This window comes from Genypterus blacodes, unplaced genomic scaffold, assembly GCF_046128005.1.
Source record: "Genypterus blacodes isolate CSIRO-AG114 ecotype Tasmania unplaced genomic scaffold, CSIRO-AGI_Gbla_v1 ptg000036l_1, whole genome shotgun sequence".
Taxonomy (NCBI): Eukaryota; Metazoa; Chordata; class Actinopteri; order Ophidiiformes; family Ophidiidae; genus Genypterus; species Genypterus blacodes.
The window spans coordinates 4,010,543-4,038,468 of NW_027466849.1; the positions used below are offsets into that span (position 1 = coordinate 4,010,543).

General features: G+C 43.2%; 1 protein-coding gene across 8 annotated transcripts; it reads right to left on the minus strand.

The window, feature by feature from the left end:
- Positions 1-282: 282 nt before the first annotated feature.
- Positions 283-27,891, minus strand: kifc3 (kinesin family member C3). 8 transcript variants are annotated; one of them, XR_012961719.1, is made up of 23 exons: positions 27,702-27,891; positions 18,197-18,274; positions 14,152-14,272; positions 11,583-11,725; positions 10,500-10,659; positions 9,948-10,036; positions 9,103-9,168; positions 8,630-8,779; positions 8,257-8,538; positions 7,668-7,841; positions 6,994-7,141; positions 6,648-6,778; positions 6,409-6,520; positions 6,023-6,204; positions 5,780-5,884; positions 5,503-5,633; positions 4,463-4,586; positions 4,212-4,341; positions 3,788-4,017; positions 3,307-3,459; positions 2,781-2,910; positions 2,256-2,459; positions 283-853 (listed from the first exon to the last, which is right to left on the minus strand). XR_012961719.1 is itself a non-coding variant. In XM_076146892.1 (23 exons), the coding sequence occupies exons 2-23, from the start codon at positions 18,263-18,265 to the stop codon at positions 845-847; spliced, it is 2,886 nt and encodes a 961-aa protein (XP_076003007.1). In that variant the 5' UTR covers positions 18,266-18,274; positions 27,702-27,891; the 3' UTR covers positions 283-844. The 8 variants fall into 8 exon arrangements, 7 of the variants coding, with proteins under 7 accessions (XP_076003007.1, XP_076003005.1, XP_076003009.1 ...); XM_076146892.1 differs by having other exon boundaries at positions 2,256-2,302; XM_076146890.1 differs by having other exon boundaries at positions 283-2,302.
- Positions 27,892-27,926: the final 35 nt, after the last annotated feature.

A 27,926-nucleotide genomic window follows, 5' to 3' on the forward strand; every position in this document is an offset into this window, starting at 1 on the left:
AGTGCCTTAATTGCAGAATAGTCAAAGTTTTAAAGTGCATGTAAACATACTGAAACACACAAAGCATCAACAGGTGAAGACGTCCGCTTATTGCTCTCGTCCTATTGGACAACTCAGCATTTGTCCAGCACCGTGATTGGATAACGAACGCTGTGAGGATAAGAGGAAGTGGATCAGGCCACGCAGCTAAACGGGTTCATCTGAAAAGTCTGCAAAAGCTGAAATTCTGAGATTATATTTAGAACACTCAAAAAAAATCAAAAACAGAGAAAACAATTCTCAAGTGAGTTGAGAATTCTTTCTATTAAAAGTTTTCAGAATGATCAGAAATGTTAGTGGCCTAAATCCTTCTCCTTTTAAAACAAAGCAAAAATAAAAGGATAAAGCATGTTAAATACATAAATATAACCATATGATGCATATATTAGAAAACAATTTAAAGTGCAGCTTTACCAACGAAAAAAAAAAAGAAATACTGTGATTTGGAAAGAATGAACTGGATTTAAGGGCATCAGAGACATAAGTGAGGAGGGGAAGGGGCGGAGCATCAGTGGTCATTCATTAGAGTCAGAGTCAGGTCAGGCGTTTATCGTCCATCATCGGCTTTAAGCGGCTTTTAAACCGTCACAGAGGAGAAACAGGCGGTTTACTCGTGTTTCCCGCTGATGACAGAGAAAAACCCATCAGTCTTTGCTCTTTCTACCAGTCAGTCAGATCAAATGCTGACAGAGGACCAGTAGGACTCCAAGGTAGCGTCCAATCAGAATAGAGGCCGAGGGTTCTGGCTGGCCCCCCACGCCCAGTTAGGACGTCCAGCGGATCGATCCGGCTCAGGTGCTCAGCTTCAGTCGTCCTGCAGTGAGAGAAACGGGATCAGTGTCAAGCAGGGACACCAATTGGGTCTCACTGAGATCCAACATGTCCACCGTGATCAGGACAAAATCAAATCAAAGATCGTCTCCCTCCAACATGACTGAGCATCTCACAGAACATTTCACTGACAAAGGCCTGCAGGATGTTCTGTGTAGAGTCTGAATGTATTGCAGCTCGGTACATTTATAATCCGAAAACTATGGGAGAGGAGATTTGAAGGCCTGTGTTAAAAAAAAAAAAAAAATCATATAGAACTCCTTACCAGATGGTGGTGCTAATGTTCCATGTTATTGTTTGTGAAAAGAAAAAAGTAAAAATTGGAGCTGATAGGTGTGCGAGTGTGTTCAGCGCTTCCCTCCTTTCTCTGCTGTGACACACTGCTTTTACCCTCACACTGATCCCAGCTGGGTTCTGATCTGCACAATGTTTACACCCTCTAAATATAGTTCCTCATCAGTGTGGACATGGTGTAAATTCCCACAATCCTCAGCTCATCAGCACGTCTAGTCCATCATAGAGCAAGACCAGCAGGGGGAGTGGCACACACATTACCAACAAAACCCAACAGTCATAAAGTACGTTTACATGCAGAGTGTAAAGGGGGTGCAGTGTGCACCTAAACAAACTGACTTGTGTCGTGAAGTCACAAGGAAACAACGTCTGCACAAATGATTTAAAAAGGTTTTAAATGAGCCTGAAAGCTCCAGATTCCACTGATCTTCATCACACAGAATCAATCTTGGAACTTGAGTAAAACCATTTCCATTCCATTTTCTACTGCTTATCTGAGGGAGCATACTAAGCACTAAGCAAAGCAGCCCAGATGTTCCTCTCTCTGGCCACGTTCACAGCTCCTCCTGAGGGATCACAACACCTTCCCAGACCAGAGAGGCCATAGATCTGTAGCTACTGTAGCTGCACTGCACCATGGAGGTAGTGACACCGCTACTAAAAATGGTGCCTTCTTGTGGTCTGAATTACATTGAACAGGAGCCGTTACGTCTTGTCAGAGTTCAATCACTGACATTCACTACTGTAATTTCTTGCCTGATGGGTTTTAATCAGAAACAGGAACTCCAATTTCCTGAGAACGTCTAAAACGACCTGCAAACCACCCCTGGTGAAGGCGCCTTGGCCCAACTGTTGATTCCTTGTGACTGTGAAGGTTTCTGCACAGACGTCACGGTCCGATCAGAACCGGACATTGACAGGCAACACAAATGGGACGGTCACCAAGCCCGCCCCCTGCAGGCCACAGACAGAAGCTCTGCGTGTTAGAGCTGTGCGGTGTTAAGACGGGTGGGATCGACGTGTGGGCGGTGCCATGCCGAGCGCTGCAATGCCAAGCTGTCGACCAACCAGTCAGCATTAGCCCCACCTACCTGTACGGCGTCACCCACCAATGGGCTGGCTCTGTCTACCTGCCTGTCTGGAAACCAACCAATCAGAGGACAGAATAAGAGAAGCAGCTGTGAAGGTAAAATCCTCTTCAAACACTTTACCTCAGCCTGCCTGTCTGCTTTTATCATTTCCTACATTGCCAAAATGCATTTCACCACTACCTAAAGGGGCAAGAACCAAAGGACCTACACACAGAACAAACACATCAGAGCATTAATGAGGTTAATGAGCTTTAACCAACGTTAGTGAGCTCTAAGTCCGGGTGAGAGAAAACTCACTCTTTTGGTTTGAAAAAACTGAAGCTGCTCACCATCATTCAATTCTTTTAATAGTATATTATAGTATGTGATGACATTACTAAATTAATAATGTTGATGATGTAATTTTTTTAATAGTATTGATAATTTACTAAATGAATATATTTACTTCTTTATTTTTTTTCTTATTGTTTTGGATAAAATCTTTCAATGGCTAATATGTGCGTGCGCCTGTGTGTGTGTTCTCACCTGTGGCCAGGTGGCTCTGGCTCCGCCTCCTCGAGTTGCTCGGCGCCCTGGATGTGGAGGAGAGGGAGGAGCCTGCACTGCTTGCACGAGAGATGGGGAGGGGCACTGGCGTCACAGGGGGCGAGTCCAGCTGTGGAAAGGTCACAGGTCACAGGTCACAGTCACACACTGTATATGTAGCTTTAGACTGCTGAGTGATTTTAGTTACATATTTAATATCTTCGCCAAGGAAGTTATGTTTATGTTCAAAAAGCTATTGAGATTTTTATTATATTGTGGACCAAAGAATAAGAAATAAAAATGTTTTTCCTCGTTTGTAGGCTGCAGATGTGTGTGTGGCACAGCAGACTTATATAATTTATAAACAACTGGCACCATCTGACAACACAATCAATCGATCAATACGTGACATATGGTTTGGATCCAGATCACAAGAAATCCATCATTCAAAGCAAAAAAAGTTTTCCAAGTATATGTGTACCATTTTGGCTGTCTGAGTGTGTGTTGGTATGTGTGTGTGTGAGACCTCCACGCTGTCGTGTGTCGGCGACGATGAGGTGGAGGAGTTCTCGTGTCTGCGATGGGAAGAAGAGGCGGAGCTCAGTTCGACTGTGCGGACACGCTGGGCGAACTTCAGAGAGCAGACCGACTCGCTGGTGTTGCTGGACAGAGGAGACACCTGCAAATAAACAACATTGAATCAAACGTTAACGCAAGATTATACACCGCGAAACCAGAGGCGACACAGTCCGGCTCCAATCACACACACACACACACACATCTGCCTGCTGTTGTGTTTATCAAGTCACACAAATCCTCCACAGCAGATGTGTCATCATTTGAGTTTGTCACCTTTGCAAAGAGTTTTAAACAATTATAAAGATTTGTACTTTTGTGAGGAGAAAGACAAATGGGTCCTAAAGCTTTGTTTGGAAGCTACAGCTGAGGTCCTTTGCCATACAGTACCTGAACTGTCAAGAAGATGGAACTGGACACCCAAGTCTCACCTGGACCATCATGAGGGTCTTGCTGTCTCCGCTTAGCGAGTCCTGCAGCAGGTAGGTGAGGCGGGAGTTCCTGAACGGCACGTGTGCGTGTTTGCTCCTCAGGGCGTTGATGACGTCGCCCAGCGCCGACAGGGATTTGTTGATGCACTGAGCCTCTCTGAGCCGGCTGCCCTCTGCACCAGACTTGCTGATCCGCTCCGAGCCGGCCAGGTCTACTAGGTTCAGCTTCCCTACAGCAACACAAACATAGAGCATCAGTTGCTCCACTGATCTACAAGCTGTCAATAATCACACTGATCATTGATCAATCACCATCAAAACAACATTACTCCCTTCACATCTGCACTATAATTGTTTCAATTATTCTCTTCTCTTCTAATCAAAGCTTTACCAGCAGCAGCAGGTGGCTTGTGTGTGTGGTTACCCTGTGTGTGTGTCTGTGTAGCACAGTTGTATCCAGTCACTGTAATGATGAGCAGAGCGTGGGAACGAGAGCTGTGCTCATTCAGATTGGTGCAGGCTGTTGCTCTGTTCATGTGACCCAACTCAAACACCTGTAAGGAAAACACACGCACACCACAATTTATTTGGGACGTCTTTCCACACAATCCACAACGCGTTTACTTTATGTTACCCTGAAACGATGAATAAATGTGAAAAAGAAGAAGACGTCACCCTGTTTATGTCTTCTGGGCTCTGCACTTGCAAATTTGTCAGGCCGGGGACATAAAGCTGTCCACTGCCGTCTGGATTCAGCCTGATGTCCAGTTTCTCACTGGGACCTTCTCCCAGCAGGTTCCTAATGATGAACAACACAGAACCTTCAGAGTCCATCTGAGCACCACAACTGACACAAAGTTTTAAACCTCCATAGGGTCGTTCAAGTTTAGACAAAAAAATTCAATTATATCTAAGTTCTGATTTGCCAATAGATTATGATTCACAGCAGTAAGATGCATGCTGTTGCTAGCAAAATTGGTGAACTCAGAGGGTTAAAACTCCAACATTCCAATATCGAGTTAAGGTATAGTTTCATTATCCCAACCTGGAACATAAGAGACAAATCTTAACAGAGCGGTGAAACTCGTCACTGTCGCCTCTTGAGGCAGACGACTCAACTTCTAGATATTCGCACATTTTCCATTCAGTGGCCAGATGTTTGGCATGCACGGAGCTTGCACATATGGTCTCTGTTATGTAACACGCAGACACATGCAGGGAAAAATCAAAAGGAAACTGTTTGGGGAAATTCGACACAATCTGATTTCAAAGAACGGCTTTAAAAAAATTTTAACTGTTTCTGCGCGCACACAAATAAAAACTGACTCGCCGAGAGAGCCAGCCTGCACATAGAATTTTATCACCATTAAGAATAAAAAATATATGATTCTGATAGCTTAGGCTGGGTTTTATTTCCCCCCTGTGTCACTCTGCTCACCGAGGTAAACATTACACACATTCACTTTGGTTAACGGCATGAAGGCCGCAAAAGTGTGTGCAAGAGTCTTAGGGCGACGAGTTACAGTCCTGTAGCGCGTCCTTGGCTTATGGAAACTACTCAAAATTTACATGATCGAAAATATAAATTTGTCCTTTATCTAGTTTTAGCTGAGATTACTCTTTCTAAATGAAGGTTACATGTAAAAGAACAACGTAAAGCCTTTCAGTCGTCATTCGTGTCACAGGTCGTCTCGGAACATGCTGTTCGTCCTCACCGTAGAGTCTCGTTGTAAATCTCCACCATGCTGACAGTGATCTTATAGTCCCAGTCCGGAGCTTTTTCTGTCACCTCAGCGAACAGTAGGCGGAGAGCCCGTTGGTTGATGCCCGGGTTCTCCTCCACGCCCTACACGCACAGCAAAACACACGTTACATACAAAACAGCTCCACATGTCAGAGTCATGTGATAATTTTCGGTTGGGTGAGGCTATATGGACAAAAATCACAACTCTCCATCTCGGAATGTTAGCAAGAGGTAAAGATCAGTCTGACCTCCATTGTATACGTCTTCCCCGAGCCTGTCTGACCATAGGCGAAGATGCATACGTTAAAGCCATCGATACAGGACGTGACCAACGATTGGACCTCTTGAAAGACCTTTTCACCAGGAAGAAGATAGACAAAGGGTTTATAAGTGATGGATTCACTTCCTGCTATTACATATGTTCCAGAATAATGTCAGCTCTACGATAGTCTATATAGAATTTATGCTATGATGGTTGATACTGGAAGTACCTCTTCCTGCGTGGCCTGAGGCGGGAAGACTTTGTCTAGTTCAAAGGTCATGACTTTGCCCTTGTTGGAGAGGTAGAGGAGCGCATCGTCGTCAGAGTCGAAGCTCAGCATGTTCTTGGCGTCGGTGGAGTCCTGCTCCTCCTGACTGACCGGGCGCACCCGGCAGAAGACACGGATGTTGCCTGGGAAACCAAAAACAGGAACACGATTTGTTAGCGAGTTTTTTAATGAATACTTGCAGCTTTCCAATTTGCACCACACCATAAGTACATTTAAATTACTATATTGTACAAACTTCATCTGTTGTGTAAGTTAGTATAAGTGTAAATACGCAAAGAAATATATAATGAGGTTAATTAAGACAGATGGTGTGTGTTTGTGTGTACCTTTGAGTCGGACCAGCTCATCGTGACATTTCTTCCTCTGGTTCATCTCTCGCTTGTATTTCCTTAGCAGCTCCTGATTGGTGCTGCTCACCTCGCTGATCACCTGACAGATCTGCACACAATGACGTCACACTGATCACCAATAAGATTCAAAACACATATTCAAGATCAAATCAAGATAAATCAAGTCTCCCCACAAACCATTTGGCCTCATTATCCTCCTGAGCGCGCTCACTCACCTCCTGTTTGGCCTCGGTGATGGCTTTGTCCAGCATGAAGGGGAATTCCTGGACCTGACGCTTCAGACAGTTATAGTCACAGGTGAGAGTTCGTAGGGCCGGCTGTAGGCTCAGCAAGTTCATACGCACACCTAAACAGAAGTAAGAATAGATTTCACGATAAATGTTACACACATGAGGGCATTCTACTATGTTCAGCCAGCACATCACTTTGTTGCTTTCTTAAGAAACCAGTGGCCATCAAGGCAACCTCTATAGTTTGGTACTCTGAAGGTTTTGCAGCTTGATCTTTTCTAACTGCTGCCATCAGAAACAAATCAGAAACCCACGACAAATGCACCCTAACCTGCCAGGTTCTCGTGCACAGCTTTCATCTCGCTCTCTGCCCTGATGAACGCCTCCTCAATCACCCGATTCTTCTCCTCCTCCAGGTTCTGCATCTCCACTTCCAGCTGTCCCTGAGCACGAGCCATCTCTCCTTCATACACCAGGATCTGTACAGTCAAAAGTGATCGAAATCACAACCCGAAATCCCATCCGCAAGTCGAGGGTGAAAGCTGCCTATTACATTACACTGAATACCATCTGGATAGAAATGTGAATCAGAAAGACATGAATGTCACATTTGACTTACAAGAGGGGGAGGCTGAGAATGAACCTCCAGATTTTAGTAAGCATATGTTCCTCCTTAAGTATAACTGAAACACTACCCATCTTCATGTCTCCAGCTCGTCCTTTGTGTATGCTGTGCATGGTACATGAATGTCTCACACTACTTTTGTTCTTTGTGGTATACTTAGTACGCTTATTAATCCATTTTGAAATGCATAATGCTCTGAAGAAGACGAAGGACAAGATGATTCTAAGAAATGTCAGAATCATTCTGACCATAGTTGCTTCAGGCTGTGAACTTCCAGTGTGAAGTTGGTTTCAATTGTTTGTCCCTGAAGCAGACCGATCAGCAGGAGACGATTTTGGTAAAGGTAAACTTGGGAGGCAGGTGTCAGTGCTGTGTCTTACCTGTGTCCTCAGCTGAGCACACGTCCTCTGTGAGTCATGCAGCTGCGTCTCCAGCTCTTGCAGCAGCTGCCGCTGCAACGACAGCTGCTCTTGCAGGGTGGCGTTCTTCATCTGCACCTCAACCAGAGACCGCTGAGTGTCAGCAGACTCCACCTCCACTGTCTGAGTAACATACTGAACAAAAAAGTATAGAACGTTTGGATACAACGCTGCCTCTACTTGGTTAAAATAACTTAACACTCCATCAGACATCCAACATTTACATCGTTTCAAATCGCTGAATCGTTGATTTAAATCATAGTTCCTGCTCCAGATATTTCCATGTTCCGAGTATATCGTAATTAAGTTCTGAACTTCAGGTCTGGAAGCATCTCATGGCAGCTGACGCTGACACTTTAAAGATGAGATATAAAATACTAATTTATCTATAATATGTGTTATTAATTTTGTCTTAATTTACCATCCTTACATAGTGCTTTGTATGGTTCTTAAATTTTGTCACAATTCTCTGTCATCAATATTAAAATGATAGTGTTTTGTCTTGCAGTGACCAATCCCTTCTCAGTACAAATCCTCGGTCTAATCTCACCTTAACCCTGGGGGGCGTGGCTGCCTGTCTGGTGAGCTCCTCTGTGCACTCCTGCAGTCGGAGGCTGAGTTTCTGCTCTGCCTCCTCGTGCTGCTGCTGGGACTCGTCCAGGTGCCTCTGTGTGAAGCTCAACTGCCGGCTGGACTTGTCTAGCTGGTGGTGGAGGTTTTCCAGCTTGGCACTCTTCTCGAGGAGCTCTTCCTTGAGCTCGGCCAGTCGCCGCTCCCTCTGCCATGCCTGGCTCTCCCAGCGGGACACCTCCCTCCGCAGGGCCTCTGCATCCTGCATTCAGGGTGTGAAGTTGGGGCCTCAGTGGATACAGAGTATTAAAGACAAAACACAAGCAAACACACCAGGGCACCTGTATGGTTACCTGGCTGTAGGGACAGTGGGTGCAGTTGCAGGACTCTGCAGCAGCATCCCGGCTCTGAAGCTCTGAACACTTGGATGACTTCAGCTCCTGCTTCAGGCGCTCATTCTCCACCACCAGCAGCTCCAGCTGCTTCTCCAGGTCTGTCGCCCCCTACAAGCCCAGAGGAGATCAGAGAGCAGTGTTTCCACATTGTAAAAGAAAGCTTTGCCCTGGGGTAGCAAGAGGACACGAGGCATCTGATGATCTTAGGTCCTCGACTGGACTGAACAATACTTTGTGTACATTCAAGTGCAGTAGCCAGTTCACTCGTATCACAACAGCCTGCAGTGTGTTTCTCCACTCATATCAGATGAATTTGTTTCCCGTTCCACTCTACGTGATGTAACAGCTGTCAGCATGGTTTTATGTCTGTGTCACATCCTTGTTGATTTTCCACTACTGCTCCTCAGGAATGTGGCCCGGCTGGTTCTCACCAGTTCAGAGCGAAGTCTCTCCACCTCCAGAGTCTGCTCCAACAGCTTCTCCTCCAGCTCCTCCGCCTGCAAACACCGGCACATAGATTAGGGTGGGGACATTTCTAAAAGGATATGATATTGCTTGCTTGTATTTTCACTTGATCTAATCAAATATAAATATAAATATAATGTTTCACTTTATACAAAGCGTTTTGTTGTAGCTACATTGCAAATGTAGGGTTTCCATTGAGCTGTGGTTTGAAGTTAAGGACTGAATGGAAACACTATATACTGTAAATATCACAATATTTAAATATACTAAAACCTTTTTACATTCGCTTGAGGAGGATTTTGCGGCACCTCGCTCCTGACATAATTTCAAAGTGGCAGTCAGACGGCATATGGCGTTTCATTTTCTCACTTACTTACTTGGTTTGGTTTACAAAAGTACTTTTGGAGATTGAAGATAATGGACACTGACATCTTAGACATAATGAGTGTTGATTCCCAGAAAGCTAATACATAATTTAAAGCTGTTGTATGTCTGTTCGATACAAGTAAAGCACACGGCCTCAGGTGTAAAAAAGTAACTGACTCAACAATACAATAAAAAGGGCACTTGCTGTTTCTGTTATAAGGCGTGCAAGCTGTCAAATAGATAGCATCCTTTTTTCCATTTTAGACTTGACACTGGGGTTGCTTGACTTATGTAGTTAGTTTGCAGTACTGTGCACAGCTGCAATCACCAAGAAGAAATTGTTCTGTATTTTTTCCACCATTTTTTCATTATAAAAATTGCTACAGCAGAACTTTCCTGAAACATGGTGCCCGTACTTTAAGGCAAAGTAAAGCTGCAGATATACCTTTGTGCGCAGCTTTGAGACCAGCTGCTCCTCCTGTTGTCGGCTGAGACGGTCTGATAACTGCTCAGTGGGCTGCAAAACCTTCACACCTACGCAGACGCACACGCACACGCACTTCAACCTACTTGGAAAACTCACTGTTCCTGTTAATGTTGCATTTTTCCAGTGTCTCATACCTACGTAACGTATCACATACTTTCAGCTCTTCGCTGAGGTTCAGTGATTTTCGATGTCTGTACATCATTATTTTAAATTTTCAAGAAAAATTGTGCCCGACAAATCTAGTATTTGTTGAGATCTCCATTATGATTTGAACTCAAAATCCGAGCCTTTCAACAAAAGGCCAGTCTGTGATGGGGGAGGCGGTGGTGTGTTTGTGTCTGTGGGCTTGTCATTGTTTTCTCAATTTGATTAATCATAGAAAACCTTCACTGAAGGAGAGGGAAGGTGTACTTAATTAGTGATGTGATTTTGTTATTGCACAGTTTTCAGCCTCGCCCAACTTTCGCACTTCATCACAAATTAGAGTTACAGATTTTGTCAGGCTCTAACCATTGGGCAGAGCAGACGGATGCTCCTCCTGCCGCACCTGGATACCACCAATGCTCTTTTCATGGAGACTTTGCTGCTGCAGCTGCTGGAGCAGCAGGTTCCGCGTTACCTCTTCAGAACGAAGACGGGCTTGAAAATCACACACTTTCTCCTGCAGAGTCTGAAAACAGTGAAAATGAAAGAAAGTCTCAGACCGGTCATAATTTCAGTCATGTGAAGATGTTTCAGAAATTACAATTCCACAGCAGTATGCGGGTCAAGGTCGTGGCTAAAGTTTCTCTAGACATCCAAGGAAAGTTGATTCTCAGGCAACTGGACTGAGAACCTTCACAGACATTTTCTCTAGACACACTGACGCTATAACTGTTAAAACCTCAGGAGTCAAAGCGTGCAGAACGAGGAGAGGGATGACACAGGAAACACAGCTGAACACACAACGACACAGCAACAGGATGAAAGTGTTTACGTGGGCATAAGTCCAACAGTAAGACCAGGTGACCCTCTGCAGACGGAGAACATGGAAAGATGGAGGAGAAGAGGGGAATGAGAGAAGACAACAGTTGAGTGAAAAGAGAGGAAAGTGACAAAAACTGGAATAGCAACACATGAATGGGCACACAAATATTGTATGACAGAACAGAGAATAAAAGGTCAGAGGTCAAATATTTTCATTCAATGGTGTCATTCATTTGCTGTGTCTAAATTTGTAACAGATTTTTCTCACAGTGGACATCTTGATTTGTCAAACCCACAAGTAACTAATAGCATTATCGCCGCCCTATTATGTTTAGCTTTGGCACAGCTAAATGGAATGCAGCCAGTAACCATGACAGCAACTACATACCAACATTAGTTACACATGTGCTGCTCCCATTATGACTGAATGACTCCAAATCCAAAATCAATAAAAGAGAATTAATGATTAGATGTATTGGGAATTTCTATATTGCTTGTATAGGCTGCATTCTTATCAAACTTCATGAATGCACCTCACTGCGATTGAAATCAGCACAAATCGAAGTACGTTCACTCAGTGTAACTGTGACAATACGCGTCTCTGGATGAACAAATCCTCTGAGTTACCTGGATGAGCAGCTGCTGGCTGGTGGCGTTAGTTTCAGAGAGCTGGGAAGTTACAGGGGGTTGCGGTGTGAAGGCTGCAGAGGGCAGGGACAGGAAAGAGCCGTCATCATCACCATCACTCATCAGGAAGTCCAGTGAGCTTCCTACAGAAACACAGGCGGCGGGACAAACGGTCAATCATTACATCCTACAGAGACAACATATTAATGTCCATTTACAGACGGCCACTGTGTATATACTGTATGTGGACACGGATTAGAGACTTCTAGGAGGTAAATGTTATATTGGTTATATGTTATGGAAAACTCCAGTGATTGAATGGAAGTAAACATGTGTCCCCATAACTAGTGTGTTCCAAAGTGTGTTTGTGTGTGTGTGTGTAAACATGTTTGTGAATCTTATCAGCCTGAGAACAATCTGCTCTCTGTGCTGGTGCCCAAAATCTTGGGAGCATTAGATGGACTTAAACTTCCAGAGCGAGTTAGCAAGACTTGAACACGTGGCCTTAAAACCTCAATGTAAAACCTGCTTCAAGGCTGTAGCAAACACACCAAAAACAAACAATGAACTGCACTGTAGCTACACACACTTACACACACACACCCTAGTTGGATTTTTACTCCTTTATTACAATTGAGATGAATCACAATGAAACAGAAAAGTACCTAATGACATTGCTGAAAACAATACCTACGGAAATTAGATTTTACTGTAATATATGAAATATCAGAAAACACAAGATACTTTTAGCTTTTTCTATGGTGTTCACAACTACCATATTTGTGCTGTTGAGGTAGTAAGGTTCCATTCAAAGGCCTACAGACCAGCAAGGTGAACGCCAAATATCTGAAGAATATCTCAAGAATGCTGCAACTTAAAAAATAAAGATGTCCAGTTTGACCTGACAGATACATATTAATGACATTTCTGTCAGTTTACTTGTGTATTAGATGTTTGTCCGACTAGAATCACTTTGGAGTTTAAGCAAAGCTCATGCACAGATATTTAGAAATTAAACTCTAACTTTAATTGACGTGTTTGAGTTCAGTAAGTCTGGTTAAGGGGTCACGACTTCAAATCCGTGTTGGTGCCAATATAAAGATTAGTTAAAGTTGCTGAACGTAACGCTGATAAAGTAAACAATGGTTACCTGTTAATCAATGATCAGTCCTGACATCAGAACATGAGCGGCAGAGAAACGGCAGCAGAGGCTATAATCTCCTTCCTCCACTTTCACCTCCATTTCTCTCCCCACTTCAGCTCTCTCTCTCTCTCTCTCTCTCTACCTTTCTTGCTCTCCGTTTGCTGGTGTGGCATTTAAAAATGCTTGTGTTGTTTAAGCACAAAATAGAAGAAAATGGTGAAAACAAAAAGCAATGTTGATAAGAATCGGCAAATGGAAGAAAAGTAACAAATGTCTACCTCTGCCCGCCTCTCTCTCTCTCCCCCTCTCTTTCCCACTTTCCCTCCCTCTCTCCCTCCCTCTCTCTTTCTGCAGTTGGTTGTTGTGACCCTGTCCTCCACTGAGACTCTACCTGTAACGTGATCAGCTGCATGGCTTTGTTAAAGGGTGCAGATAAAGCCAGAGAGAGAGAGAGAGAGAACAAACTAAAAACAAACTAATGATATCACAACGTTATCGGCTCACCTGCCTTTCCGTGTGACAGATCGTACCGTCTCACACACATTTCCCTCACTTTAGAGCTCCAATCATAACTGCCAGCTATGACTCACCATCCCTCTGTTATTTTTTCTCTCTCTCTCTCTCTCTCTCTCGCTATCTCTCCCTTCATCTCAAGATCTGTTATTCCAAAAATGTGGCCACTCTGGTTTGTTCTGTGCAGACGAGACGTCTCCTCTGTGCGTCATCCAATGACATTTCACGTTGTCAATCATTCATAGGCATTTCTGTTATCTTTTACGAGCATTGACACATAAAATGTAAGGGTGATTGAAGAAAAAACTATTTTGGAAGATCTCCAAATAAAAATAAATTTTTTTATTGATGCATTTTTTAGTGGAAAACCTTATGTGTAGCAGTCCTCCTGTCCAGCAGATGTAGCACCGTAGCCACCAATACCCTTTGATCAGCCTGGCAGCTTCGACTCCCACTCTCATTCAAGAGAGAGCTGGCATCTACCTCACCTTGTGCGCAAAAAAAATGTATACTCTACATTCACAAACACGCACACACCGACACACACACAGCCTAAACCCAAATCTCTTGATGTCATTTTAAATTGACACGCAATGACACCACAACACATAAATGCCTTTTTGAACTTTGTGATTCTGTCCATTTTTTCCGCATCACAGAAAATGGCTCCGCCTGACTACAATCCTAAAATGTCCACAGCCAAAGAGTATTGATTGTGTCTTAGATCAGAACGCCACACCATGATGCTCCTCTCTTCACTTTGATTTCATTCATTCTTCCGCAACAATCAGAGCTGAATAGTACATAAAGGAATGGGTAACATTTACTTTCAAGCCATTAATATTGATTGATATCAGTTGTCCGAGTACATCTCCTTGCACCTCTTGTAGCACTAACTGAGGTTTGACTCACCGTCCAATGAAATGTCGTTCTTCCAGAGCTCCTGCAGGCAGGGGGCGTGGCCAAGGTCCCAGGTCTTTCTTGTGCTGAACATGACCGCCGGGCTGAGCAGAGTGCTGGACCGCTGGAGCGGCTGCAGGTGACAAAGAGCGGATGATGGCATTGTACATACAGTTTAGATGTATACGTCTACAGTATATAGTCTATACCAGGGGTGCCCACTTCGAAATTTGCGATCTGCCAGTCTGTCTTGCTCGATTTGCCAGTCTGGCCCACCCAGCCCGGATCGGCTCGCGGACCAATTAAGTGAAGTTGGATAATTTCCCACGGCACACCTGACGATCTGCCGCGGCACACCAGTTGAAAAACACTGGGGTAGCACATAAATGTAGCGACTGGCTCGAGTACAGCAAAGTCTTGAAAGCGCTTGTCAAACTCTGACACAATTGTCCCAATCTGCTCTCTGTAACGCACAATGTCAAGTTGCACAAAAGCCTTCCTTTGCGTCTCCAGCTCTGAAGCGAGATTTGGAAGTTCCCCATATCATGGCGCTGCAGCTTTGAGAACAAAGGTTGCAATTTTCGGTCTGTGAACTGTCTGAAAGTGCCGCTCCAAATTTCCCTTCTTCTGAATAGCAATCTTAGATTTGCATTTGCAACGCACTTCAAATATGACATTGTGAAAAAAAAGTCCTCCTCCCATTCTGGATGAAAGTTGTACGTTTTTGGTTTCTTACTTGGTCCAGCGTCCCCACTCATTTTTATACCCTTGTCTTTAGTAGAATTGTATAAATTGGAAGGCTAGCTAGGTAATCAGCTTGCAGGTGATTTGCAACTGGCACGGTTGACCGCGCATGCGTGGTGAACTGCGTGTTAGAAAAGATGAGATCTCAGAGTGGCTTACCTGTATGTCAATCAAGAGGCAAATGCCATAGTAAGGATGGACAATAGGCTTACTTTTTTTTCCCCCAATGCCATGCGATCTACCCACATTACTGTAATGTGGGTTCAAAAGTTGGAGAAGGAGCGGAAAACACGGGTGTGGCAGCATCTCTGCATTTGTACATCAGGGACCTCAGACATAAGGGGAGGTGAAGTTACAAGACATGACACAGAGACAGAAATAAATACCGGAGAGTGAGAAAGACAGAAATAAAGATGAGAGAACTCAAAAAGGAGGAGGAGAAGCAATCGATCAAACGCAGAAAATGGTGGTGTACTTTATCTCAGTGAGAAATGGCAGAAGCTCAGGGCTGCAGTATATTATATTGTACTGTAAGATGTAATAACAAAAAACGTTTTGTCCTTAAGAACTTCTTTAATCTTGAGCTACTACTTCTGATGCTTCCCCTGGCTGAGATTGATCCAAATTTATCACATGCGTGGTTGCTGCCGTCTGTTCTGACCAGACCACGGTCATGTCCTCCCCCACTCAATGACCACAAATCAAAAGTAGAGAAACTAAGTCAAATACACAAAGAGGCTATCTAGTGTTAAAGAGCCAATGCCCAAAATACCAGCACACTTTGAAATGAGACCTTTCTTTTCGGATATTCTTAGACCTAAACACTTAAGTCTTTAGGTTTCTGCTTCAAAAGTAGGTGCTGCAGTTTCCGTGTTCTAAAACTGCAGAAAAAGATGGATTACAACGGCTGAGCAGACGATTTTATTATCAGCTGATCCCTTTGTCTGAGCCCCCTGCCTGACCCCCCACTGCGTCTACAGCACTGTGCAATATTGTTTCTGACAGCAGAGAGAAAATATTGGAGAGCATGAGGACACACACACACACACACACACACACACACACACACACACACACACACACATGCCCATGACATCTGTTTTTACTATGCTTTGAGGCACCATAACATAACACAGACCGGATGAAGGACACACCCATTCTCCAACAGCTTAACCAATGGGCACGCTGTGTGTTTGGCTGAACAAGATCTAGGAGGCAGCGAGTGGCACACACGATTCAGCCAATGGTCTATGTGTAGAGCCAGGAGAGATGGAAAATAATGCATCGCTGTGTCACTTAAGGACCAGGATGGCAACTGCTGCAGTATGTATTGTGCATTCAGGTGACAATAAGGGCCAACAGCAATCTGGTGCCACCTTCAGGATAAACTTCACATCTTTCCTCCCATTAAAGGCAAAGAATCAATGAATTACAAAAGGCATCTCTTTATTATTCATCCATGCGACTATTTGTACTGTTCCCTGGTGCTGGACATATGTTTTCAGCCCAGCTGAAATGCCACACCTGCCCTCATTCATCATCATCATCGACGTCTTCATTGTCAGAACCAGCAGCCACTATTCAACATCAGCGAGCATTAGAGGCACCAGCAAGGCAGCGAGCATTAGCACTGCACCATGAACACTTAAATAAAACAAGGTCATCGAATAACCGTGGGGTAGAGTGTGGAGTGTTGTGGATGGAAAAACAAGCTGCCAAGGTAGCATTAACACACACAACACACACACAATATGCATACTATTGATGACTGTTGCCAACACATTTAGTGGCTGGAAAGTGTCCACACTGCAGACGGCCACACAAGTGAATCCAAATAGTACAATAAAAACATGACAATATTAAATTATCACATTATTATTGCCTACCTATGTTGAACGCACTTATTGGAAGTCGCTATGGATAAAAGTGTCTGCTAAATGACCATAATGTAATGTAATTATTATAGATTATTTAGGGGAGAGCAACGGTAACAGTCATTGTTATATCATTATATTGATTTGATTTTTAGTCTGGGCCTTTTTTCAGCCTTGAAAGCATATACCATAGAATAGAAATTTAAACCAAACCAGTATTTATCAGAATAATTGGAATGTGACCCCACACACACAGCTGGCTATCTGACACCGTCACTGACCATCTGTTCCGTCCGCAGACATCACAGCCACCTGCTGCCTCATCCTACACACCCGACTGTCACTCAGCTCTGTAACACAACAGCACAGCGCCCCCCTACTGCAGTCAGCCTCATCTTACAGTGAGGACACCGAGCTCTGCATCTCACACACACACAAAAACACACCCGTGCTGCGCTTTTTTCCTGGAGCGCCATAAACAGCCTTCCTGCTCCTCCTCCAGTACCAAACTGGGTCAAACCAACTGGGGTTTTTTTTCCAGCCACCATGTGCTCCCAGTCAGACTGTCTGCACACGCACACACACACACGCACACATGCACACGCACACACACGATGACTGGGCTCATTTAATAATATACTGTACATATGCTACAACACCTCTGTTCTACAGAAATGCTCTGATTATTTTCCATTTCAGCTCATCTAAAAATCATGGCATCATCGGCATTTATTCAGAATATTCAAATCACTTGCAGGAAAATAAACAATCGTTAAGGGAGCTCACACCATGTACATACCAACATGATGCATAGTAAGCTGTAGGAATGTTCACATGCACATTGAGCTCAAAGCACAGCTTAGCGTGACACACTGAGCCTCAGAGGGCTTAAAATGGCCACCAAACAGAGGATAAAGCGTTTGCATTGAACTACAAGCGGCCTTTCCTCTGGAAAAATGTCTTTTTTACATCACTCGTGGTGAAGCTCTATGACCAATGATCATGTTTCATCCAAGCAACAATTTGTGTCTTCTTGTGGAGCGGCATCGGCTAATGGCTCCTTCAACATGTGGACGAGGTGAAAATTAGTGGTGCACAGTGGCAGAGATGCTGATCAATGTGCACGGTGTAATATCATGTAATGTGTGTACTGAAAGGAAAATATGTAATACTGCTACTAATACAAACATATGAAGAGAGGAAAGGAGGATTATCTTGACATGCGAGTCCATCCAAACAAACGCTCGATGGTGAAGAGAGAAAAAAAAAATCAAACACAAATGAACGCACGCAGACACACATACACACACACACAGGTCAGTGAGAATCGCAACACTGCCCTCTGCTTGGTTACAGCACATTTCTCTCCTCTCGTTCTCGTCCTTCTCCCTCTCCTTCCTCTGACCATCTTTTCTGTCTGGGCATTCTTTTGTTCTTACCTCCCTCCCTGCGGTCTTTTCGTGTGAATCATCGCTGCATCTCTGCTGCTGCTGCCACTGCTGCTTCATCCGAAAAGACTAGACACACACAGACAGGCAGCAGATCAGCTTCAAACACACACACAAGTGCGCACACACGCACATGCACGCCCCTTCCTCTTTCTGTTCCCTTAGCAACAGCGTACTCAGTGGCAGCATCACCGCCTCTTTTAGCCCAACCCCCAGTCCCTCTGGCCTCCGTCCTGTGGAGGAATAAATATTTCAGCCAGAGATGAAGTAGGAGGGGCTGCAAATATTGAATAGACTTCTCTCTCTCTCGTGTGTCTGAAGGGAAGGAGAGCGAAGAGCGTCACTCAGAGCTCCTCCCAAATACAAAGGACAGAGCAGAATGTATGGTTTCAATGACACACACACACACACACACACACACACACACACACACACACACACTTACCAGGCCTTACCAAAACAACCTGTTACTGTTGGGACTGTGAGTGACAGAGAGCGAGTGAGACAGTTGTGCACTGCCCCCTCAGTTAAACAGTAAATAATAAATGAGAGCTCCATTTCACCTGACAGTGTCTCATTTTCTTCCTTATATTGACAAATATCCTCTTTTATTACCACACAACTCTTTAACATGAAATTCAGGATTCAGGGACCTTTTTTTAAATTCAATAACTTGATTTGATAAACAAATGGTGCTTTCAAGTAGAAGGGAGGCAGTTCGAGGTCTATATAGTCCCAAACAGGCAGCGGGGTTCCGGCCTCTCGCCCCCAAACTTGCACAGCCCGGGACCCTGCACACCATCCCCAGTCCAGCCCACAGTTCAACATCTACCCACAGAGAGGAAGAGGAAGGCTCCATCTCCTCTCCAAATGTTCCCCTAGTACCAGGGGCAGAAAGCTGTGGGAGGAGATCTGAACACTGGCAGCTCCGCAGGTGACTTAACTATTCGAAATACTGGTATGATTTGAGTTGTGTGTGTGCGTGTGTGAATTCCATCATTATCTTATCAATCATGGACATCCTCTTGGCTATTTTTCTGTTCTTTACAACATCTGCTTTTCTTAAAACACTACAGCAGCACAGACGTGAGCTCTACACTGTGAACCATCTCCATTTATTTGTCTATGGAACCACCAACACCTGAACACTAAAAGACGACCGAAGGTTCAGATGATGCCACAGAAGGACATCATCTGAACAAACACTGGACCAACTAGTCAAACCCCTTATATGTATATATAAAAGATGGCAATAACGTGATCATATATCATAGGCTGCTATAGCTACATGATGGTGCTTTAATCATGTTCTCACCTGCATCCATTTCCTGCTGTGAGGGTTGTGTCGTCCACCTCGACTTTCTTGTTTTCCTTCAGACCTACAGGCTGTCAGGTAATCTACACCCTGACCTGAATCAAGTCTACGGGGCATCGGTGCACAACAAACCCCAGTAAGTGATGTTTGGTCCTCCATTGGTCGAGTGCTCCTTTCCTCAACCTCTGAGGTGCTGCTGGACTTTTGGTCCTTGGCGTTCTTAAAGAGGCTGTGGATTGTCAGCACTGCCAAAGTGCACAGAACATACATGATGAAAACCAACAGTCAAGCGGTCTGGCTCCTGCGGAGATCAGATCCACGTCACCAAATCTTGTGGTCAGTACCAGAGATTTATCCCAGAGTCAGAATCCAATCAGTTTTAGGACAGTACAGGAGAGAGGCCACAGGTCCATGATGTTGTTGTTGACGGTGTGTGGGCTATGCCGTCTTCACTGCTTTTCCTCAGGTGGTCAGATGGTCATCTTCCATTCCTCAGCATCAGGTGCAGGTATACAAAAATATTGTAATTCCAGGAGAGGTTACAGGTTTGAAGTTTTTATCCTGAAAGTGTATGACACTGTAAAGGATGCCGTTTACCATGTCCTCTCTGGAGCTTTCATTTAGGTACTCAGGTGAAGAGACCAACACAAATTTTCATTACAAATATTAGGTTAAATTCAGTCCAGGTGTGTGTTATTTCCTAAAGGTCCATTCCTGCGTCAACTCAAACTGTTTAAACCAGCAAGAAAACCTTCTGTCCAGCAATCAAGGCAGCTGGAGGAGACACAAACCTCTTGCGTACTGTCCTCAGCCTGAACTGAGCTTTTGTTTATCCTCTCACAATCACACTCCCACTGCAGTATCTCAACTATAACCTTAATCCCGCACCCTCGTGGGTGACATCGTATTTCCAGTGAACTGATAAAGCCCTAACCCTTGTGCCTTGGCCAGTGCCCGGTTGCCAACAAGTAACCAGAGCCTCAGTCTGAGCTTCTCACTGTAACCGAAGAACGACCTCAGTCACTTTAACTCTCCCAGTTCTCAGCTGATCTTTACACAAACACATTATTCTGATGATCAAGCAGGCTTGTAGCTGGAAAAATAAAAAATAAAAATGTTGACATTGGGCTGAAACATTACATTGTAAACTATATTGCATAAATTAACCTGTTAACTGCAGCCAAACTTTGCTTCAGGTAAATACTGCAGAAAACAGAGTAAATGAGGAAATATCTGATGACAAACAGAATCAGAGCAGACTCACTGACAACTCTCACTTCTCACACTTGCCGATAGTCGCTACACTTCATTCAGTACTGAGGTTTCTTCTCTTCCATACAGTAAAACTAAAAATCCCAAGCAACCGTGTCTCAGTCTCCCTGTAGGTTGTAGCTTGTTGAGTTTGACATTTTCACCTCATTGCTCCTTCATCCAGCTTCGTGAGCTCAGCCTTGGTCTGGATCCTAACGGCACTCTGACAGGTCCAGGGACTGTAAACCCTCTTATCTGCACTTCCTGTGATCCACTTATCCATGTCCATATCCATCAGATTAAAGCTTTGACAGGTTGAAGCTTCACCTCCACCACAGAGTGGAAGAGAGAGAGTGAATGAGAGAGCAATAGAGAGAGACCCCCCTTGCACCAAGTCCTGGACCATCTGTTGTTTCAGGATTTTCAGGATCAGCTCTGTGACCTCCAACAACTCACCGATTACATAACACAAAACGGTGAAACATGATACATTTATGTAAAAGGTATTGAGCAAGATGTGTTATCTGACTGCGTCAGATCCTTTCTCTCATAAAATCATCAGATTAAAAAAAATGTATTATAATAAAATCCTATATGGTCATTGGTAAGAATATATAATCATATGGCTGTGCCATGTGTCCACATTAATTCAGATGGCTTTGCGTATATATGGTTTTTGTGACATAAACATCCCTTTGGTGTATGCCAGAGTTTACATTAGATGGATGTAAAAGGAACATTAATTCTTTAATGGTATTTAAGCTGTGTTCGAGGACTCTGAAGAAAAAACCAAACACTCAGACTTGGTTGTGAAATCACTCATCAATCAGCTTCTTGAAAAACATGAAAATGACCAGAAATGGCGATACAAGGTTTTCACCCGAACAAATTCAAATACCACCCAGTTCCCGACATCATCACACTCAATAACTGTTGATGATTTTTGCTAAGTTATCTAATTTTACTGCACTGAAGGTGGTGGTAGTCTGCATATGTGATGAAGCACAGCTCTGACTGTTCATGACCCCACTAAACACAATCCAGTTTACTGCAAACACACAGTAAATATCCAGTGTCAGTACTGAGAGCCTTTCTATATTTTGTTCTGCATTACTTTCCAGCTCAGCTACTCCTTTCTGGGTCCTAATGAGGGGGTGGAGTCACCCCTCCACTTCACGCTTCAAATCACATCCTGTATTATCTGAGACCCCGCCCCTTTCTTAGCCATCCTGTGCTACATTGAGTTGTTTAATGAATGGTTTTCCTAGAGAGGGCTATTTTTTTTACTCTTTGTAACCTACGCTCTTTTCCCCTCAATTAGTGGGTGTTTGACAATTCAACATTATTGATAGATTTTTGAAGATAGAGGCTGTGGGAACAATTCAGACCGCCTGTCCTGTGTTAACACCAAGTTACCACTAGATGGTTGCAGAAACAAAGGGCAGTACACCAGCCTTCAAAGTAAAACACTTGCTACAATGGGATCATGGTCAGCAGGACCTGGTGATCAGAAAGTCATTTTCAGATAAGAGATTCATCCAAGAGCCTAGCAGGGTTAGAAATATGCAACTATCATAGTAATTTGGTTAATTGCAAAGTGTTAACACGCTTCTTCAATTATGACTGGGTGATATTGACCTAAACAACATCAAATGTGAACTTCAAATCATACTTGATTACAAAAACAAAATACCACCGAACCACTGGCGAACCACCACATGACGAACCTGATTCAAACCATTTGCGTGACTATAGTTCTTTGCAGGAATCTGTTGATCATATTGATTCCACTAAATAACCTGCTTTCAATCTCAAACACTATTTAGTCCGTCCTCCGAGAGCTGAGCTTAGAGCTGTAAACATGTTCACTTTCTCTTTGCCCCGAAATTACCTGGAGACCTGCCAAGTCTTTCAAATATCAAATGTTAAAATTAATCAATTTATCAATAACACCAGGTAAAGGCTGAGCCAAGTTCCTGATCCGATACGGAGTGGTGAATGTTATCTGCTCAAGTGGCACCAATATAGTTCCAAGGTAACATAAATCTGTATTGTGTGATAAAAGCATGGAACCTATTACACTGTACTTTATAACAGTCTAAACGACACATAAAAATCAATACAGAGGCCGACTGAGAGGTCACCTGTCACTCTCTGTGTGTGCTCCGTTTTGTGGCTTTAAGTGAAACGCACAAGTTTCATCAATGTGTATCAGGTGTTGAGAGGATTTAAAAGCAGCTTAGAGTAGAAAAGCTCCCACCTTCTCTTTAAGGAGCTTTTAACAAAGCTGTTATTAGCCCTTCACTACACCCACCCCTTTACATTGACTATCCAATTCCACGGTAACTTGTAACAGCAGACCTGTCAATCGGTACCGTCCTGTACATGCTGAAACTGTGTATATGCATGTGGCAATGCCTTCAAAAATCATGGGGAATCATTGTTAACGTCCATCATTTCAACTGATACAGCGCAAACACCCCAAGTTAGGCCGAATACAGCAACACTTGGGTCAGTGGTGCTCCACCTAAACAACTTCTGCCATTATTATATATTAAGTTCCACAAGTTTTAGTCATGTTTGACAGGCAGACACTAACATGAGGTCATCATGACAGAGAACACATCGAACCCTCATCACCAAAACTACAAAACATTTTTCAAGCATTTGTTTCTTAACTGAGAGAGAGAAATTACAGAGAGTGAGAGAGAAAGGATTTTCTTCAGTGGTGGGGGATATTCCCATTCTCTGTGCACACCCTGTTTCATCTGCTACATCTGGACTATTTATAGAGGAAATTACACAGTGACACAGCTGGGTGGAAACACACACACAATGTGCAACGTGCATCTGGCAGTCATCTGGAAAAGAGAGGAACAGAGGGACGGAGAGAACAGGCTGACAGGGAGGAAAGCAGCTCAGCAGGGAGGAGAAGAAGACGACAGCTATGAGCGAGGCCTGAATTCTCTCCCTTTTCCCTTGTTGCCATTTTAGGCCGGGCTAGGTCTGAGTGTTGAAGAGAAGCTGCTTGGTCTCAGACTGTAATGAGCTCCAGCTGGAAAAAGTGAAGCAGCAGCAGCAAACTCACTGCAGGTCAACAACAACAACCACAGTCAAAATATTTAGAATATTAATGGTTTACACAAGCACTTTGTCACAGTTGGAACTCCAAGAGCCAAGCGATCTCCAAGAGGCTCTCTCTCTCTCTCTCTCTCTGTGGTTACCTTTTATACGACTCTTTCATTTTAATGTATGTACTGTAGCACAGTATTAGGAATACTTGGGAGCAAACAATATTTAAGAGAGAGATCGGTATGAGGACCGTCAGAAATCTGAAGAAATGGGAATAAATTACCTCAATGTGAATAACTTAATTGAATTAATTCATTTACCAACTGGACAGCAGATAAACAGTATGTTAACCGTAGGTGATCTTGTTACAGATCTGCTGACAAACTGAATCTAATTACAAATTAAGGGAGGTACATCACATCACGCCGCATTCCTTCACGCCAAATTCACTGTAAAAAATATATAAAACTTCAACCAGCAAACACAAACAGAGCACCAATTGATTTAACATCAAAATCACAAAATTTACCACCAACATGACACAGGAAGCAGCAGAGTTAATCCTGCAGCCTTTCTCAGATTGTTTATTATTTTCCATTCTGTAAACTATTGATCTGACGCCTGCACCCCAGACAAGAATTACAGGCTGGTTAGAGTTTGCATGATGCATTTTTGAGAGGAACTCTTTCTGTAATGTCTGAAATCTATCAAGCCAAAACTAAACAAAATGAAATATTTGTGGTAAAGATAACACAAATATTTCAAAAACTTAAAATGGCATTTTTTTTTTTACATCATTCAAAAATATCAGCTTCCAAGTTTTTCTCATTTTACTGCTGTTTTATACTCCCTCAGTGTATGTGATCTGTTATTGTTTCATGCATCTTATATTATTTAATTTTATGGTAAAATAAATCACGAGTCTGGAGGGGAATTTTTAAACTGTTCATCATTTAAAGTGCTGAAGAAAAAGCTCTTCACACTGATCAAACAAACTCTTCTCTGATGGGTGATCATCTTCTGTCTGCAGGTCTGTCCATCAACTGTAATCTACATGTTGTGTCCCCCTGAACTTTCTCAGGAATCTCCTCCTGATACTTCCTTCCTTCCTTTTCATTCCTTCTTTCCCCCTTCTCAGCAAAGGCACTCCTTGTGTTCTATACTTTCCTGTGTCTCATCTTTGATTCCTTGTCTTTTAAACATAGACTCAGTATATTTTCATGTGGTATAAAACATCGATTATACTGCAGTTGAGGTAATTCATTTATTTTTTAAATGCATTAATGCAACTGAAACCAGCACAAATCAATGTTTGCAAGTAAAAGTGCTGAGTAAGTACATACAGGCTATTATTAGTATACGTTTTATTTCACGGCACATATTTTACTAAGGGCTGTAATAACATGTTTCCCTTGTAGCAACATTATAGTGAGTTGAGGCTGTTGGGTTACACGTTGTTCAAACTTGGGTTAGTTATAATATAAGGTGCTTACTTAGTCAAATCAGTAAAACTGTGGAAGTTGGGAACGTTTTGGCAGTACTGTTGCTGTTTATCTAGCAGGTCTGAAGTAGATCTGGAGTCTGCAGAGTGGAACCTCTGACCTCCCATTTTTTCATGGATCTCTGTCCCACATAATTTATGGTGCCTTCTCACATAAGTGGAAAACCAACCATCTCTACCATGTCTAGTGTATCAAAACGCTCCAACAGCAACAACCTCAGCAGGCTGGTTTAGATGTCATTTTCTCCCCTAAATCACAGAATTTTGTAAAAATCCCTAGCATATCTCTTTAATCCTTGGCACTCTGTCGTGCCAACCTGCCTCTGAGCCAGAACACATCTTTAATACAGACTCCTCAATATAGACTTTAACGAAGAAGTATTTCTTGTCGCACCACTATTTCACTTTTATTAAGTATTCACGTTCAACTTCAACTTCATCATTGCCCATATCTGCATCCTTTTAATCCACCGTAGTTTCAGAATCAGAATAGCTTTTATTGCCAATTAAGTTTACACTTGAAAGGAATTTTTTCTGGTTATTGGTGCGATCAACATATAAAACATAAGACAACAACTGGGCAAAGAAACTAAATTAAATTAAAAAACATGAAATACAATAAATAAAATAAGATAATTAATAATGAATAAATAAATAAATAAATAAATAATAATCAATTAATAAGATAATTTGCTCACTCTTTGCCACAAAGTGGTGAAAAAAAACAAAAGTATTTATTCACAGAATCTGAAATTGTGAGGACACACCCTGCAGGGTAGGGGGGGTTGTATTACTTTACAACCTATAACAACACTGTCTTGTGCACTCTCTACTTTATTCTCAAAGACCATTAGATGAGGGTGCCGACTCGGCCGGGTGTGCAACGGCATACTTGCCGGTGTCGGCTAACTTTTAGCGGTATGCTATTTTTTTTTGTTTGGAATGCGATGCATTGTATTGGGCACCCCTGATCTAGAGATTGTTTTTTTTGATTAGTTATTACTTTATAGATTATATTGATTACGCAATAAAACAATGATTTCCCCAAAAATAAATATCAAATTTACCTCATTAATATTTCAGTGCATTATTCCACAACTAGCCACCTTTTGACTGATAATCTCCGTTTTACAATCCAACATAATGCCTATTCAATTCAAGTAATAGTGATCGAGCGCAATCTGCATTCAACAACAAAAATACATGAGACGCAGGTCAGTTTGCTCCGCAATCAGTCAGTCTGACGGGGGATGGGGGGAGACGCAGGTCAGTTTGCGCTTCCGCACTTCAGCTGGCAAAGACCCGCTTGCGGCTCCTCCTTGATAATGCATGCTTTCACCGTGGGACTTTTTCGCCGCAGCGTGTTCTCCTGTTGCGTGCATGCCTTCACCTGACACAGCCATTTTACGTCATTATGACCTGTCGACGCACAGTTATGCAAATAGACGTATTTACGTAATCGAGTAGTCGATTTACGTCGACGCGTCACCCCACCCCTAATTGGAAGCCACACCTCTGATAATCCAGTTTGGCTTTGTTTGTGTCATACATACATGCAGGGACTTGTGTCATACATACCCCAGGAAAAGTACCACGCAATGTAAACTCCAAACTGGAGTTTACATTCTTAGTCCTTATGGCATAACAGGAGAATGTAGAGCTTATATTGTGGCGGGCATAACTGCTGAGGTAACAGCACATGGCAAGTGGAGGCAAATATCTACAGAATGCTACAACTTACAAAACAAAGTCAGTGATCTCATTTAGAAGCAGATGACCTGAAAATCAGAGCATTTTGTCAAATCACCGCAGTAATCACTTTAAATTTGGAATTATTGTGAAAGACATCCGTCTAATATTGTAACATGGTATAATTTTTGTTTTATTCATCTTATGTCATGATACTTATGTCTCCTTACATATCCTCACAGTTGAACAACTTTATTAGACATCGTATGTATTATTTTAATTAACTCTTTGATTTTACATATTTTAGACGCGAACCATTAATCGATGTAAAATGAGCTGAAGAAGATACTGAGCTACAGCCCTGATATCATTATTGCTGCTGTGACGTGTGAGAGCGGGAGAGAGAGAGTAACACCTGAAAAGAGTTTTGTATGCGTGTGTTTTTGTGGCTGTTTTGTCGCATTGTGTAAATATAAAAACGCTGAAAGGAAAAAAACCTTTGACACGATGGAAACTGCTGGACGGCGCACGCACGCACACACACACACGCACGCACGCACGCACGCACGCACGCGCGCGCGCTGGCTAGCTAGCTAGCCAGCTTGCTAGCTAACCAGCCCATTTTTTCTGTGATAAAAAAGTTTGACAAAACTGAACTCTCGTCTTACCTCTGGTCCAAACCGCGACTCCTGCGGCGCTTCTCCCTCCTCTTCCTCCCCTTTTCGTCCCCCGTTCCCTGTCAATAAACTTCTCCAGCTTTAACTCGGGCGCAGATTTAAGTCCTTCCTCTCGGATTGAGAGTCACACCGGGTCTCCGCCGTCACTTCGGTTGGTTTCCCGCAGCGGTGGCGGATCTGAGTTTCCGACTGCTAGGGCTAATGCTGCTGTATTCA

What these genes read in the sequence shown, in the direction of transcription:
- kifc3 (XM_076146890.1), bottom strand. Translation starts at nt 18,265, where the DNA reads ATGAAGCAGCAGTGGCAGCAGCAGCAGAGATGCAGCGATGATTCACAC. An exon ending in CCACGCCCCCCAGGGTTAAG is followed by an intron (nt 7,842 to 8,256) that starts GTGAGATTAGAC and finishes TTTTTTGTTCAG; the next exon opens with TATGTTACTCAGACAGTGGA. An exon ending in GTGCTCAGCTGAGGACACAG is followed by an intron (nt 7,142 to 7,667) that starts GTAAGACACAGC and finishes TTGACTGTACAG; the next exon opens with ATCCTGGTGTATGAAGGAGA.